Source organism: Elaeis guineensis, chromosome 9, assembly GCF_000442705.2.
Source record: "Elaeis guineensis isolate ETL-2024a chromosome 9, EG11, whole genome shotgun sequence".
NCBI lineage: Eukaryota > Viridiplantae > Streptophyta > Magnoliopsida > Arecales > Arecaceae > Elaeis > Elaeis guineensis.
The window spans coordinates 9,812,724-9,828,729 of record NC_026001.2 but is presented as its reverse complement, the minus strand read 5'-3'; the positions used below and the strand labels follow the sequence as shown (position 1 = coordinate 9,828,729).

Genomic DNA, 16,006 nt, shown 5'->3' with positions numbered 1-16,006 from the left:
CACTCAGGTGCATGCATAAAGAAGCATACAGGGAGTACGGCTGCTATAAAGGATACCATAGATATATATATGTGCCAAGAGCAATAGGAAAACACAACAAAGAGACCAGATTTGAACTGAAGAATTTTATGCCAGCTGAAATATGACGGTGCTGAGCAAAAGAGAAGCTGAGCCGGACCACATGAAGGTAGATGAATGTTGTGCCATTGAAGAAACAAATGTCCCAATTGAAGCCAAGAGTAATATATGGGATATAAGAAACTAGTCCATCCTGTTAAGCTTGACATAAAGTGAGGTTCCCTAACAACATAAATATTGTGGTCCAGCCATATGAACTGATGATACCTAGCAGATTGGGCAAGCATTGCATGTAAAACTTTGAACCCCATGGTCCTAAAAGGAGCATATGGATGCTGTATTGAGAAAGCATAAAAGTGTAAAGGTCCACAGCTAAGATTTCTGAATAATGCCTTTTGCTAGTCTCTTATGTGCCACATAGGAATAATTTGCTACATAGCTAAGTTAGCATGAAACTCAATCTAGCTAGGTCAAAATATTTAGCAGCTTGGTATTTATTTAATTTGATGGAATGTATCTAGGTCTAGTCTAGCTAGGATTGGCAAAACATGATCCGACTTATCAATCCGATCCGTATTCGATCTGCCATAAATAAGTTTGGATTTAGGCTAAATGGGTTTCGGTCGTAAACGGATCGATCCGTTTAACTCCTTTAATAATTAGGTTGGATATGGATTTTAGATATCTGACCCATTTAACCCATTTAATATTCAGATCAGGTTGAGTCAGATAACCCATTTAACCTGTTTAATCTATTTCTGACCCATTTAACCCGATCTGTTTAACCTGTTTAACCCATTTATGATCCGTTTAATTTGTTTAAAATCTATTTAACCTGTTTCTAATCTATTTAACTCGACCTGTTTAATCCGTTTAACCTGTTTAATCTGTTTAACCTAATTTGACCTATTTAATAAACAGGTTAAACGAGTTGGATCGGATTATCTGTTTAATAAATAGGTCGGATTCAGGTTTAAATTTTTGACTCGTTTAATAAACAGATCGGATTTGGATTGACGATTTTCTGACTGATCCGTTTATGATCCGACCCAATCCGATTGCCACCTCTAAGCCTAGCCCATAGACAGTTTTGCAAAGCTACAATATGTGAGAGCTGCAGTAGTTATAATCCATGGATGAACTATCGACTTACTAAAGTCTAACTGTAGAAAGAATAATGCCCTTTGGAAACTACTTTGTGGTCCATATAACTAATTTGCTTGGTTTATCATGAAATTGTGGACTTAGTCAACATCGAGACTGCAACATTTTATCATAGAACTTTTCCTATTTGCAATCTAGCCAGCCAATATTTTATGTTGCGACAAAATGTATATTTATTGAGACTTGGTAACTGCTACTAGCATACTGTTTCTGTATAATCCAATACTGTTGCCTAAATTTGGATAGTATATTAGTTGTTGAATAAAGTCTCCAAATGTTGTTCTGAAAATTTTCTTTGATTAGATGTAGAAGGCTCACAGGGACCTGAAGAAGAGAAAATTATAGTGAAAGAAAATTAGAAGAAGAATTGGGAGAGAGACTTGGAAGAGGAGAAGAGAGATTCATGTGTAATTTACTACAATAACCAATAGTTCGTCATAATTAAATATCAAAAACTCTCTTACAATCTTCTAAATAGTCATATAAATAGATCCTCAAAGATGCTAATCGCAGACAACTTTTACTGTAGACACCATATCTAATTAAAGGACTCTTAATATGAAAAAAAAATTCTAAAATTCAGAATAAATTCCTCACTAAATTACAGCTAAGCATTTCAGCCACTTTTTGACCTGGAAATTATTAGAATTTGGTCTGGGGCCATGATATATCAATTATAGATCTCAAAGAGATGTTTTCGATGATTCCAAGATATATGAAGATCAATATCTATATAAAACATCATACTTTCAACAAAAATTGCTGGTTCTATATAGACAATATTGGCAAGGCAACTGCCGTGCCCAATGAATCTTCGGATCCATGCTGCATTATTATCATTGAACTTTACAGAATTTATTTCTCTCCAGAGTAATAATTTTTCCATTTTGATCCACTAACATCTATTAAATTTTAGAGATCAAAATAAGTATTTTATTAAATCTTCAGATAACAAAACATGGCAAAGTTATTTTGCAGTCAAACTTTTTCTCCACTTTTAAATTTTATTTTCCATTTCACCGATTCAGAATCTATATATTACCTTTAATTTCTCCTGTCATCATGTTTTGCCTATATCACAAGAGCGTAATTCTCTTTTAGTATATTATCACCCAAATAGATGACCCATCAATGAATTTGGTGAACTTTAGGTTTGCATGTCTCACTTTTCATTTTGTGTGCGCATCCTTGCCTACATATGGTCAAGGCCTTCACACCTGCCGACCTTCCAAAATATAAAGCTAGTTCCAAGTTAGTATTGTAAATTTTAGTGGTCATGTAGATCATTAAAATATTACAACACACCCTAAATCATCTCACAGTGCAAGCTAGTTAAGCTAATAAAGTTATCGCTTGGCTGCAAGATACCCATTGCCATCCTAGATTCACTATATATTTTTATAATCTTAAGGAATTATCAATCAGCTTTATTTGTCTTTCTTGAGTTGTTCTGGAAAATAGAAAAAAAAAAAAATCGTAACATTATGTTTAAGACCTTTCTTAATTTCTTTCTTTTTTCTTTTTGATGAAAACCTTTCTTGATTTCATTGTTCCCAAGCATTTTACAAGATTTATCATGCAGTTGGATATTGTAAATTAAAATGAGTGAGAAGTTGGAGAAGGGAAACTACAACACCTAATTCACGGTAGAACTTCAACTCTCATGTACCTTCAAGAGAAAGTGGCCGATTCAAGGAGGCCAAATCGTCAAAGTCTTCCACTCACTTAGTCAATATCTAGAGGAGATCTAAATGGGATTCGGTGTTTCTCACTGTTTTGACCAGTTTCGGCAGACCAAGTCCCCGAAGCTCACGGAAAGTACGTAAGAAGCTAAGCATTTCTTAATACAATTAGTCAAACTAAACACCATTTTCAGCAAGCAGACAACCTTAATATAAATCTTTATATTCCATAGCATTCCAGCAATCCCTTGGTAGCCAATCAATTAAGCATTCAAATTCCAAAACTAACTTTCAAGTTAAGCCACTAATTCTTATGTATATATTTGCCATCAGACTAAGTGACTTGCATAAAAATTAAAACCAATTGACACGGTCCAAACACAAGCTGGCTATATATAGGGTAGAAGAGTGGGACTAACTTGCGAGGAGACGTGAGCTAGATAAGAAATTATGGAAAGCTTTAGAGCTGTTTTCCTACTGGTTGTGGTGGTGGTGGTGGCAGCGGTGGGGGTGATGCCGGCACATGCAGGGATAAGCGCAGCGGCATGCCGCGCAGAGCGGCGGGCGGGGGTCAATGCATGCAAGGCAGTGCTTTATGGGGAGCTGCCGAGCCCGCAGTGCTGCGAGCGGGTGCGCGTGACCCATGTCGAGTGCGTGTGCCCCATCATCACCCCAAGCTAGCCGCCCTCGTCGATGTCAACCGCTTCGTAAGGCTCGTCGAAGGCTGCGGTCGGCGGGTGCCTCACCACTACAAGTGTGGCAGTAAGTTCTAATCTATTGCCATTGTTAATGATTTCAAGTTTTTGCATGGTTGCAATCTAATGGAGGGAGGGTGATTCATATAGTCTTTGGCCTTCAACATCCTTGTTACATTTTGTGCAGGTATTACTACTCCCTGAACTGCAAAGTTGCAAAAGAGATGCGGATTCAGAAAGGATCACCGATATATAATTAATAATAATAATAACTTGTTGTGCTTTTGAAAAGTGTGGTATTAAATAAAATAAGGAGAGGAGACCTAGGCTACTTTCTCCTCTAAGAGGTTATAAAACAATGGCTATTAGTACTTTATGTCCTCCTTTAATATTTAGCAATGATGTCCTTCTAGGTATATGCTTCAATACCTAGCGCAGTGAAAGAAAGTTTTACCTATGATAATGCCAATTCTCTAGTTTTTTTGGCCATAGCGACAATGTAAGTTGCTAGCTTCTTTTCTTTGATGGAAGCTGATGAATCCAATCTTATTTGCTGAGACACGCTTGCATCCTTTTGTTTTGAGGGGTGACACAGTTGATATCGGTTTCACTTAAATATCCACGTACACCCACAGGAATGGAGTATGCTCAAGCCCTCCAGATGTGGTTAAGATCTTAACCTATGAATGATGTTCCCATGCACCTAATTCTAGCAAATCTTATTGCAAGCAAAGCTTAAACCGTATGTGAATTCAGAGCCTTGGAGACATATGTCTGTATGCAATTTTCTATGCTGATTCTGAAATTGCCGAGGGGATTTAAGAACGATGACTGTGTAATTCTCAAGTGCTGGGTGCATGTTATTCTATTTTCGTTGAGGAATTGAGCTACCCAAGTAGAAAGTAGGGATAGGTGGGGTTCAAATGAAGATACACTAAAGAATAACTTTATTTCACCATTTTTTTCAAATGCCAGTTAGGTGGAATAAGTAAGCAGAAAAATGTGATATTTGGCAATACAAAAATGGAATAAACTGGAAGATGATTTTATGTTGAGCGACTCCACTTTGTTCCACAACCAAACATGGCTCCTTAACGCGTTCAGAGAGAGGTTTCATTTCGCTGAACCCTACTCCTCTGCATTTTGTCGACTATGTAACAAAATGAAGATACATTAAATGTTGCCATAGTACTATCAAATTATCAATAATTTCCCTCGTTCTGTTCAAAAAAAAAAAAAAAAGTCCACTGCACTGCAACATAAATTTTCCATTCCATGATTACGATTCCATGTATTCATAATTACCACAACTTAATTGATTTCTCTTGCTGTCATAATGGGGTTCATGATTTAAATATAGCTTAGGATTATAAGCTTTTCAGTTGAACCATCAATATAATGGTCATCTTTTTCATCATCATAAAAGAATTATGGATGACCTGTCAACAGATGTGATGTTCTTGAGGTCAATTCACGTTTTTTTTTTTTGAGTAAATTGAGGTCAATACGTGGTTGGCTGTCTTCTTCCTCGGGATTTCACTTCTTCTTTTATAACTTCCTGTGTTCCCATATTTGTGCTTTCACAGCTGCAAATTCTGGGCTGTTACTCGGGATTCTGATTCCCTCTGCATCTCAAGTTTGGTGGATGGCAATATAGAGATATGACTTTCACTTCGAGCATTCTGTTAGAGACCGCAGGAAAATATACTATGCTGCAAAGAATGCGACCCAATCTATCGTATTGTTCACATCCTTATAGGCACGCCGAATATCTATAATATATTTATCAAACATTCACTCCGTGTGGGGGGAGCCTTTATAGTCACGCCTGGTTGCCCCCTCACCCTTTTCTCTTACCAAAATTTTTTTTTTTAATTTTATGGAGGGAGAGTCACCCGCTTAGAAATTTTTTGTGTACTACAGATGGTGTAAAAAATTTGATGTGGAATGTACCATCTTATCCGATTAATTCACATAGCCACTATTTTTCAACGTATATTTAATGTCAGCAGATCTGTTTTTTTATTTAAAAATTTTATATGATAAAAATATTTTTTTTTAAAATTATGATATCTCTATTTAAAAATTATGACATTCCTTCATAAAAATTATGACAGCCTGCAGAAAATACTAAACTGAAGTGGAGTCTCATAATTTTTAAGTTTCCGCATATATCCAATATCTTTTTTCTCTGTGCAGTAGTATGATATTTTTTCTTAAAAATTATGGCACTTGTTCCAGTTTAATATTTTCTGTAGAAAATATCATAATTTTTATAAAAAAATATTATAATTTTTTAAAAAAATATTTATATTATATAAAATTTTTAAATAAAAAAATGATGATGCATCTGACGTCGGATTTTCTGCACCGCCTGCGGTGCGCAGAAAATTTCTCATCACCCGATAGAGACGCGGAGGTATCTGGGCCTATTTGAGATGACTCTTTTTTTCAAGCAAGATGGTGCAACCACGGAGCCACGCTCATGTTACACGATTGGATTGAGTTTGGATTGGCTAAAATTGCCCAAATTGTAAATAAGATAGATTTGGATTGTCTAAGATCATCTGAATTATACATGGATCTGGTATAAATATAGGCTTCTACCTGCACCAGTGATCATAGATTGAGCAAACTCTAAAATCCATCTCCAAACCAGGCAGTGGTAATCTAGCAATGGATCATGACCTGATGAACGACTGGATTAGTTTGTAACTTAGAATGGTTACACAACTAATGGCTTCAGAAAATGACTAAAATATGACAAGAAGAAAAATGAAATGAATAACATATTTAGAATTTCATGTTTTTTATTACTTTATTTGGATCTCTTGTTGTTGACTATTTATTTTATTTACTAAGATATCATTGACAAGTGAAAAGGTAAACAGGTTTTATGTTGAATATAACTCAATGTAAAACGAAGTTTTGATGACAGATGAATTGTATATGATTTTCATTTTTTTTTTTTTGTTTAATCTGACCAAACCAGAGACCTTACCCAGTAGCCAGTGTCCACAAATAGTGAAATGGAGAGCTAAATAAAAGAACCAGAGGACAGGACATACCCAAACATGTCTGACTGTTGGAATTTCAGTGAACATTCCTCAAACCACTGCTTGCACTACAAGTAAAGAAGAAGATTCATACAAACATAAATTTGTATTTTCCATTGATAAACATCTGATTACATTCCAATGCAGAGTACTGGTCTTTTAGTTACATTTCATTCGAAACCAAGTATATAATCACTTTGGTAGGCAAAATAATCTGGGTTATGAAACAATCAACCACCAATTTTAATTCAAGTGGTGGTCATGGATGAACTCACCCAGTCAACTTACCTATGAGTGACCAGAATGTTACATTAAATCAAGTTCATGACCATCACTTGAAAATCCTTTGGGAAGAATTTTGCCACATATGATCGTTTGATTATGGTACAGTGATGCAGCATAGCAACACTACCAGAACTGTGAGAAATTTACCAGCAATCTTTAAACCGTCCAGGGCTGAGCCTTTTACGAACATCTAGCAAGCAACATTAACAATGGCACTAACTACAAATGACAAAAACCATCAACTGGTGTTGGCCATAATAGTTTGAACAGTAATACAACATACAGGATATCAAGGTTGCGGATGCACCCTTCAGATACTACATCAACATCCACATAACATCCATGGCATCAAAAGGATCCAGATGTCGAATGAGCTTCAAAGAAAGTATCTGATCGAAAACAAGACCAAAGGAATTAATTAAGAACATATAGGTCATGAGAATAAAGGGATGTGGCAAAAGCATAACATTACAAGAAAAACTTTACACCTCTGATGGGTCGAGCATCAACAAATGGACAAAAGCTGAAGATGACCGCCAGATGCGCATATTGAAACAAGAAAAAGAAACAAAGATCAGCCACTTAAGTCATTAACCTTCTGATGTTATTCACCTTGGATGCAATTCTAAGTTTCCAGCTCCCTTCTTGATGCAATGTCTCGAGGCCACACACCGGTGGGATGAGGAGATGAAACACAATATCTAGAAGCCACATACAGGTGGCTTGTGGAAGTGAAACATCAAATATGGAGAGGACCTGTGACTGGATCCCGCCCAGAATTCGGTTCTTTGTGTTTCAAAGAGAGATTGGCTAACTGTGACTCAAGATCTCTACTGCTACTGCGACTATGGGCAGGAGCTGGTGGTTGTTGCAGTTGCTGCTGCTGCTGTTGATATGATGATCGAAGCCGGGCAATTTCTCGCTCTAGCATCTCCTGCTGAACTGCAGAGGTGAAAAAGAAACATCAAGCCATTCAAAGATAAATGCTATGATATTGGACAGGTGGATAACATATGTTTGGAAGGCAATCCTTGCATGGCAAGAGCAAAACTTGAAATAGACAACATATTTTCACAGGAGTTCATGCCCAATCAGTGGCAGTTCAAAAACACAAATCATCTGTTTATACTTATTGATTTGTAATTTTATGTAAAAGGGAAACTTAAAAATGAAAATAAATTAAAAATGAGGAAAAAAAAATATAAATTGAAGGGTATGGAGATTGGTATTATACAGAATATTATTGCAAGTAATGGTGGTTACTCAAGCTATGGTTGGAAGTTGGAAAGGCACAAGCGTGTACAGGAGGTGCAAACAAGCTATGGTTGGCAACTAAAACAAAAACCAATGCTAATGACACTATCCTATATTTATGAACCATAAACAGTTTCCACTAATATGTGAGACAAGAGCCACATGCTTCCATGCAGATAACATTCCTCTCTAAGTTTTACTACTGGGAACTATCAAATTGTTACTTTATCTTCCAAATTAACTTGAATGCCTAAAGAAATCCTCAAATGCGGAGCAAGAAATGCTTGCAACTTGTCAGTTTTAATGTATTTACGGCATTTTATAAGATGCTCCTGAGCCAGACTGTCCAATCTTTGCTTCAAGGTTTTGTTCTCCAAGTTCAATATAAGATTCTGCTTGTCCAGAAATTCCAGTTCAGCTGAAACTTCCATTCCTTCTGCCTGTAGAGACATATGAAGATATTATGTCAGCACATTCCAGGCAGATATTCCAAACACCAAAAACTTTAATCATATTTGCTAAGACATGCCTGCAAGGCTTGAACATTTCTCTCCAGCTCAGCAATGTACTGAAGTTTCCGAACACGAGAGCGCTGAGCAAATTGCCTGTAATAATGGAAAGGTGAATATACAAACAAAATTTGGAAAGATAAGGCAATCAACAATATATAAGAGAATTTTACTATCTTCTATACACTAATTTGATCCTCATCGATATCTGAAGCACTGAAAGTACACAGATGCCAACTTTAAAAAAAATAAGAGTTAAAAAAAAAAAAAAGAAGAAGTGCAAAAACGTTTGCCTTAGTCCACCTGGGACCAATCCAGCGCTGTTTGATTTTCATATGATGTTATGGACTGAAAAGATATCATTCTTCAGGAGCACTTTATCATAACCTTTTGATCCATCACACAACAAGAAAACAATAGGTACCCCGTGCCTGCTGAGTTCATCCAAGTTCTCCATGTAAAGGGTTGGAAATATGCTACCATCTGTTGATTATTTTTTAACATGTTGCACTTCATTTCTTTAAAAAAATGTTTTGCTTCATCCACAACACAAAGCATAAAACATCTTCCTGTCAGCGTGATTGTCTTTAGATGTTGCAAGAAGTGCTACTAGTTATTATGGGGAAGAAGCATAGTGATGAAAATCATGCAGCAGCAAACAGTATTTTGTTCATTTTGTAGAAATTTAGAACAAAATCAATGGTTGCTGAATATCGTGAAACCTGTAAGATGTAAACCTCAAATGTACATCATATTTAGCTAACCTTGGCACATTAATATGGGTTTGACATTACAGATCAAAGTATAATCCAAAAATATCGAGAACATTTCAAAACTGGCTCTTAAGTTGACGCGAACTGTCTCCAAACTATTGATATCAGGCAAGATAAAAGCCTGCTATAAAACCTAAAAGGCCAGCTAGTAGGAAGTAGACCTACCTTTTTGGTTATTTAGCCTAGTTCATGCACCCATGGAGCAGTCCACTAGAATTTCCTAAACTTTGATATAGTTCAAAAGAAGAATTAGGTTTCAAATAGAAACTGCATTCATTTAAAAAGCTGGATTCCTAACCAAAAAGGCCACCTTGTGTCACAAAGTGCATAATGTAAAACCTATCTACTAATAAGCCAGGCATACAATTGAACAAAACAATTCCAACAAACACATTCAAAATAAATGATCAATACATGTGCACAAGAAGAAGCATTGTTAGATATTTGAGGCGGCTATTTGCTACAAACACAGGTCATTCGATAAAGAAGAAACATTTGCTTTAATTGTCAGGCCCCTAATTCTATAATATATATGGCTTGAACCTTGAAGTGACCCACTGAGATGTTATACCAAAACAATTATAAGACAATGATTAAGGAAAAGCTACATAAAGGATCTAGAATACCAAGCATTTAAAGTTAATTTCATATGAATAGATTTTGAGCATTTTGCAATATCAGAAATGCTAGATCCACCATTTAAGCATCAGATTGATGATAATGAAATTAATACCAATCCAATAGTAATAATAAAACATTTTGTCAATAAAAGTCTAAAGAGATCAGATTAAAAGGACTTAAAACAGCTCGAGAGCATATGTTAAAAACAAATTTAACAATAATGGGCTAGTTATTCGTTTAAAGCAGGGTGAATACCATGGTTTTTTATGTGTCCTATTTCATGCTTAATTAATAAAACATATCTTTGTTTGTTCATCTAAAGGACTAAAAGTGCCCTTTGCTCATTTATTATGGTCAAACTGAACCCAATTTAAGATAGGGTCTTGTCCTCCAGATTCCAGTTCTGATCATGCTCCTGATTTGAATCTTAAGCATGTTTCATTTGAGTCAAAGTATCAGACTTGTTTTGATCATTGGTAGATGGTCAACCTAGGCCTGATAACCTAAACATCAAATGATTAGTTTAGTTTTCATATTGCAAATAGTTCGCAACTTTTTTCAAAAATGCAGCAAATATTGTGACTATGAGCACAAGGTGACCAAGGAAGCGACAATGACATGCAATGAATTGTGAATGTGTGCTCAACCTGAAAGGAAATTTGGCTATGATAAGTAATTTCAAAAGAAATAAGGGAAGGACAACTAGATGGGGTCACGAAGAAAGAGAGAATTTTCTAAAATAATCAAGTCACATACGGCTCAGAAAAACTATAGGAAGAAAAAGGTATTAGGTACCAGATAGATCATGGAAACTCAGGGGATACTAATCTTTTATTTATAAGTTTTGATCATAGATTAAACAAATTGGCAAAAGTTATGTTCACGAAGCCAACTTCATATCAATGTTAAATGTATTTTCCATGAGGTATGCTTCCAAAATGAAATCTGGGCTTTGACTTCCAAAGCCAGTTTATTTCAGTGAAAACCTTGGTGCTATGCATCCAAGCAGAATTAAGAAGAGTTGTAGGAAAGTTTGCGACATTGGCACCAGTCAATGCAAAACAAACAGGTTAGTTGGGACATATATTACAACCAGGAATATGCTTCACCAAGTACATAGATATAAATTTTGATGCAGCACACTCATCAACTACTAAATAGAATTGTTGCATCAAATTTAAATATGCTATATTAGTCTTGAATCAATAATATAGAAAGATGGTTTATAATTCCATGACATAGACTTGAAGCGCGGGGGGGCAGGGGGGGGTGGGGTGTGGTGGGCGGAGCTAAATGTGGATCTCTAAAGAGATTCATCTCATTAATGGTAATAAAAAGCTGATTAAAAAACTATTGGCTGCAAATTTCCATTTAACCAGGATGACTGATTTAATTATATAGTGGCAAGGTCAATAAAATTTTGGTGATACATATAAGGTACTCTGATTTTTTTTTTTAAAAAAAATAATACTAGCACAGCATTACTGAGAAATCACTAAGTTATAAAATACCATTCATATTATAAAAAAATAGCATGCAACTTACTGTTTAACTCGTTTTGGGTCCGCATCAGACTGCTTAACATGAGAGCCTTCTTTTCTTTCAGATGTACCTTTTGAATCTTGGGGAGATCGCTCTTGCTCCTTCTCAGTAACATAAGATGTTGCTGCATCAGCTTCCCTCGGAACACATGTTGATCCTGGATGCACCATCTTGTCCTTTGCCAATGGACCACCACTGGTGCAGTTAACCATGTTCAAGGCCTCCCATCCTCTATTCTGAGGTTTCCCAAATGAATTCGACTCAGTATAATAAGGAGAATGCTGCACATCTTTAAGGCGATCAAAGTCCTGAACTCCCCATGAAGGTTGTGAGGAGATGCCCCGCTGCCTGCCCTCCTCCTGAACCAAGGTTTCCATGTTAGCATAAATATTAGCTCCATCCAAGTATGCAAAAGAGTCACTTGTCGAGCGGCGATGAGCTCCCCTCTTCACAGGCATCTCTGGCTCATTAAGCAGATCATCGAGCCAGGATGGCTGCTCCTCAATGAGAAAGCTCTCAGACGAAGTGCGCTGGTGGTGTCTGTTCCCTTCTCTCAGTTTCGGGATGCCCTTTGTTCCTATGGTCCCATAGTCAGCATAAGGCACAGGCATGGTCGGAAAGGGGCTTTTTGGGGAAGGAAAGACTGTTTTCCACTAGATGTCGAGTTCCTAAAGTTCGCAACCCCTTTCGTACTCGCCATGATCTATCACAGCCCCAAACTGCGAGACATAGATAATGTCAGCAAAATGACAACAAGATCAAGAAAAACCCAAACAGATGGAAACAAAAGATCTGAATTTATATTGTTCCATTCTGCATGCAAGATTCATTGAACAATAGATGGGGAGAGAGAGAGAGAGAGAGTGGATTTTTCACATCACAAAGGGAATCACCATTAATGCATTACTAACCCCACATGTTCCATTCTGCATGCAAGATTCATTGAACAATAGATGAAAAGAGAGAGAGAGAGAGAGAGAGAGAGAATGGATTTTTCACATCACAAAGGTAATCACCATTAATGCATTACTAACTCCACACCAGCATCCTGTCAAAAACTGGATGCAAGCTGTAATTTCCATATTTTATAAATTGCACAAAAATTGAATTTTTAACAAGGGGCACGTGATTTTCACCTGCCCTAGTTTCATCAAACCTAATCCACACGGCACTTGCTCTCAGCCGCTAACTCGATTGTGGAGATGGGTAATAAACAAGATTGTTTATAGACAATGACAGAGATATGTTCCTTGAATTTTGTAGACCATAACAATTGTATTTTCCTATGGAGTCTCCTTCACAATTTAATGTATTTGTTAACTTTGAAACATAACAGTTGGTGACAAATAGTTAGGTGTTGTATCTTTAGTTGAAGGTGGTAATCTGAATCCAACAACTGCACTAGAATCATTACTTTCAAATTATCATGATCACTGATGTACGGAGAAACAAACTGTGATTAGAATGTTGTCATTTTGTAGACCTAAAAATTGCTCAATTGCCACGTGGTTTAAATTACAATTCAAAATTATCAAACAAGAGAATAGTCCACATAATCAACTTGGTATTGTATTAGACAATTTCTCTAAAAAGGATATTTGATTACATAAAATCATATCAAAAACCAACAAAATCCATGTGATCTATGCTTTCTCTTGAATTGTCCTTATTGTCACTTTCTTATTTTATCTTGCTACTGCAAAATAAGATTATTGTACACTAAACAGCGATCCACATTATTTAATAAATTTATCAAGAAGAATCACAATACACTATAGTAAACGTTTTTGTGTGCATGTGCATGGCAAGATCATTTACTAAGATTTTCCTCTCTTTTTTTTTTGAGAAGGGGGGGGGGGTTGGTAATAACTCATAAAGATTAACTGCTTGAATTATTCAAATATCAAATCTAAATTATTTGGCTTCCAAAGTTACTGGACCCGACAAAAGGAAAAATGTTGACTTGCTTGCTTCCTTAAAAATTATATGGGGCCCTTTACGTACAAATTTCATTTTTTTGAAGATAGCTCTAGTAAACTAGATACTGTAAATTGTGGTAACATAAGTGTTTGCTTCAAGTCAAATTTCTCTTGTATCAATTCATGATATTTATGCTAGGCTTCATAGGTTTTTTGTTTATACATGATATTAGGTTGTCATGACAAGAAGAGAAAGATACCTAAATAAGGTTACATAATAATGGTTGTGATAAGTAGGATATGTTTTTGCTAATGCAATTGAAGTGAATTGCCAAATATTGTCAACAAATTGCTTGAGCTGTGAATGCTTTACATCCCTAGCATTTTTGTGAAGTTCCTAGGACTGAGGTGTCTAGAAAAAAATTGTTGGTTATTAGATAGTTTTGACTTCTTAACTTGGAGTTAGGGAGATGCATGCATTAGCTATAATTGCTATCTATCTGCCATCTGTATGTATGTATGAACGAATATGTATATATGATGGCAGTGCCATCATTAGGAATCTGCACTTAGGTACTCTCTGATTGAAAAGAATGCTAACTAACCTAGATAAAACAAGGGTGTGGATTGAGTTGGTTATATCATGTTGTGTTGGATACAGCAACCTATGTTCGAATCTCACCCTTACTTGATTTCGCTTGAAATTCCTCCTGTTTAGTTCTAAAAAACAATCAGCCAAGTGACTGGTTGGCTAATAACCATAGATAGTCATCGTCATTTGATTGCATACATGACTAGCTAGTGTAACTTGATTTATAGTATGTAATGGACTATAACTAGGCTAGAAAAATATATACATGAACTAACTTGACTGTTATTATTGCAGTCCTAATTGTGCAGCTTGTCTGGCGACTAGTTTTGGAATACCTAATATGACTTCAGCATGAGGACGGACAAGGGCCTTGCAAAATGACACAGAACAGCATAAGTCAAACCTTAAGGATGCGTTTGGCATCGCTGTCACTTTAAAAAGACAAAAAAAAAAAAAAACAAAGAAAGAAAGAAAGAAACAGGAAATCTGTTTCCACTTTCTTTTCAGATTTCTAAAAACAAAAACATGTTTGGTAGTCACTATTTTTTTTCCCTGACAATAGAAATAAATAAAACCATTTGGTAAAGCAAAAGGAAAAATTCAAAGCAATTGTATTTTCTCTGCTATTCACTAATTCCTCTACCACAAGACCTACAATGAGCAATAGACATCATGTTTAACAAGTCCGAACTCAAAACTAGGATCCTATTTGCAACTCTTCCCTTTACCAAATATGAATCATGATCATCTAAACCATGTGCAAATACGTCTCAAACAGAAAAAACAACGACCAACAAGTCTATCATTCCGAACCAATATGAAAGAAGGGGAGAGAGCAAAACTAACTTCGTTCTATCCCTTTAGAAAATGGCATCTCCACATATTTCATAAGCCATGGATCAACATGCCATGATTCATGAAAAACAAGTTCAGACATCTAAAGATGTCAAAATCCGCAGTTCATAATCTTAAAGCCTAGAACATGTAATAATCCACAAACAAATATCATATGTAAAATAGGTAAAAAACATTACAAACCAAGACCAGAGACTAAACAAAAGCAACCACAGTACAAAGCCTAGACCATAACCTCCAGCTGGAACCTTCCCTTATGTTGTTTCTTGCAGGCATTCAGAGCATTAATTAATCACCATCAATATGCCAATCCACCACCACTCCACGGAAACAATAAGAGCCACATGGCCTGCGCCTTGTGGGCACGGCACCAAAGAGCCATCCAACCGCAGAAGAGAAGAAAAGGAAGCAGAGGAGGAGTGGGTGGTAGGGGACTTTGGCTGCCGTCCAGCCGCAGTAGAGAAGAAGAGAGAAAGAAGCAGGGAAGGAGGGGCCTCGATGCTCTTCATCGGAGAATAGAAAGGAAAAGCGGGGAGATCGGAGCCCGATGAGGCTCTAACACATAAGATCTAGGCGAGAAAAAGTAAGGGCGACGGTCCGGTGAAGCCGGATCTGCCGTAGGGGAGAAAACTAGAGAGACTGGGGGAAGGGGAGGAGAGAGAGAGAGAGAGAAGTAGAAGAGAGAACTTTTACCGTACGCCGGAGCGTCGAAGGGCCAGGGCGGAGCGTCGGAGGGCCGCGGTGGAGCGTCCACGGGCCGCGGCGGTGCGTGGAAGGCGGAGAGGGCGGCTCGAGTGGGTTGAGCAGCGTTGAAATAGTGAAAGTTCTTTTAAAAAAAAAAAAAAAAAAGTTACCAAACATGTTCCTGCTTTAATTGTCGCATTTTTTCGAAGGAAAAAAAATCATATCGGCCCGAAACCTCTAACAAGTGCTTCTTTTTCTTTTTTTTTTGATAATATGGGTAATTAGTTTACTGTGATG

The 16,006-nt window shown here is 36.7% G+C and overlaps 1 protein-coding gene and 1 non-coding gene across 2 annotated transcripts; one reads left to right on the top strand and one right to left on the bottom strand.

The window, feature by feature from the left end:
- Window positions 1–3,323: 3,323 nt before the first annotated feature.
- LOC105051721 (uncharacterized) lies at window positions 3,324–4,178 on the top strand. The gene is made up of 2 exons (XR_012134398.1): window positions 3,324–3,686; window positions 3,807–4,178. It is a non-coding gene; the product is annotated as an uncharacterized protein (transcript).
- A 3,008-nt stretch (window positions 4,179–7,186) lies between these two features.
- LOC105051722 (uncharacterized protein At4g06598) lies at window positions 7,187–12,359 on the bottom strand. Its single transcript, XM_073243353.1, is given in 6 exon segments — window positions 7,187–7,349; window positions 7,449–7,902; window positions 8,528–8,654; window positions 8,744–8,819; window positions 11,663–12,293; window positions 12,296–12,359. Coding segments are annotated over 5 exon segments (1,101 nt in total). The 3' UTR covers window positions 7,187–7,349; window positions 7,449–7,699.
- Between the last annotated feature and the right edge of the window lie 3,647 nt (window positions 12,360–16,006).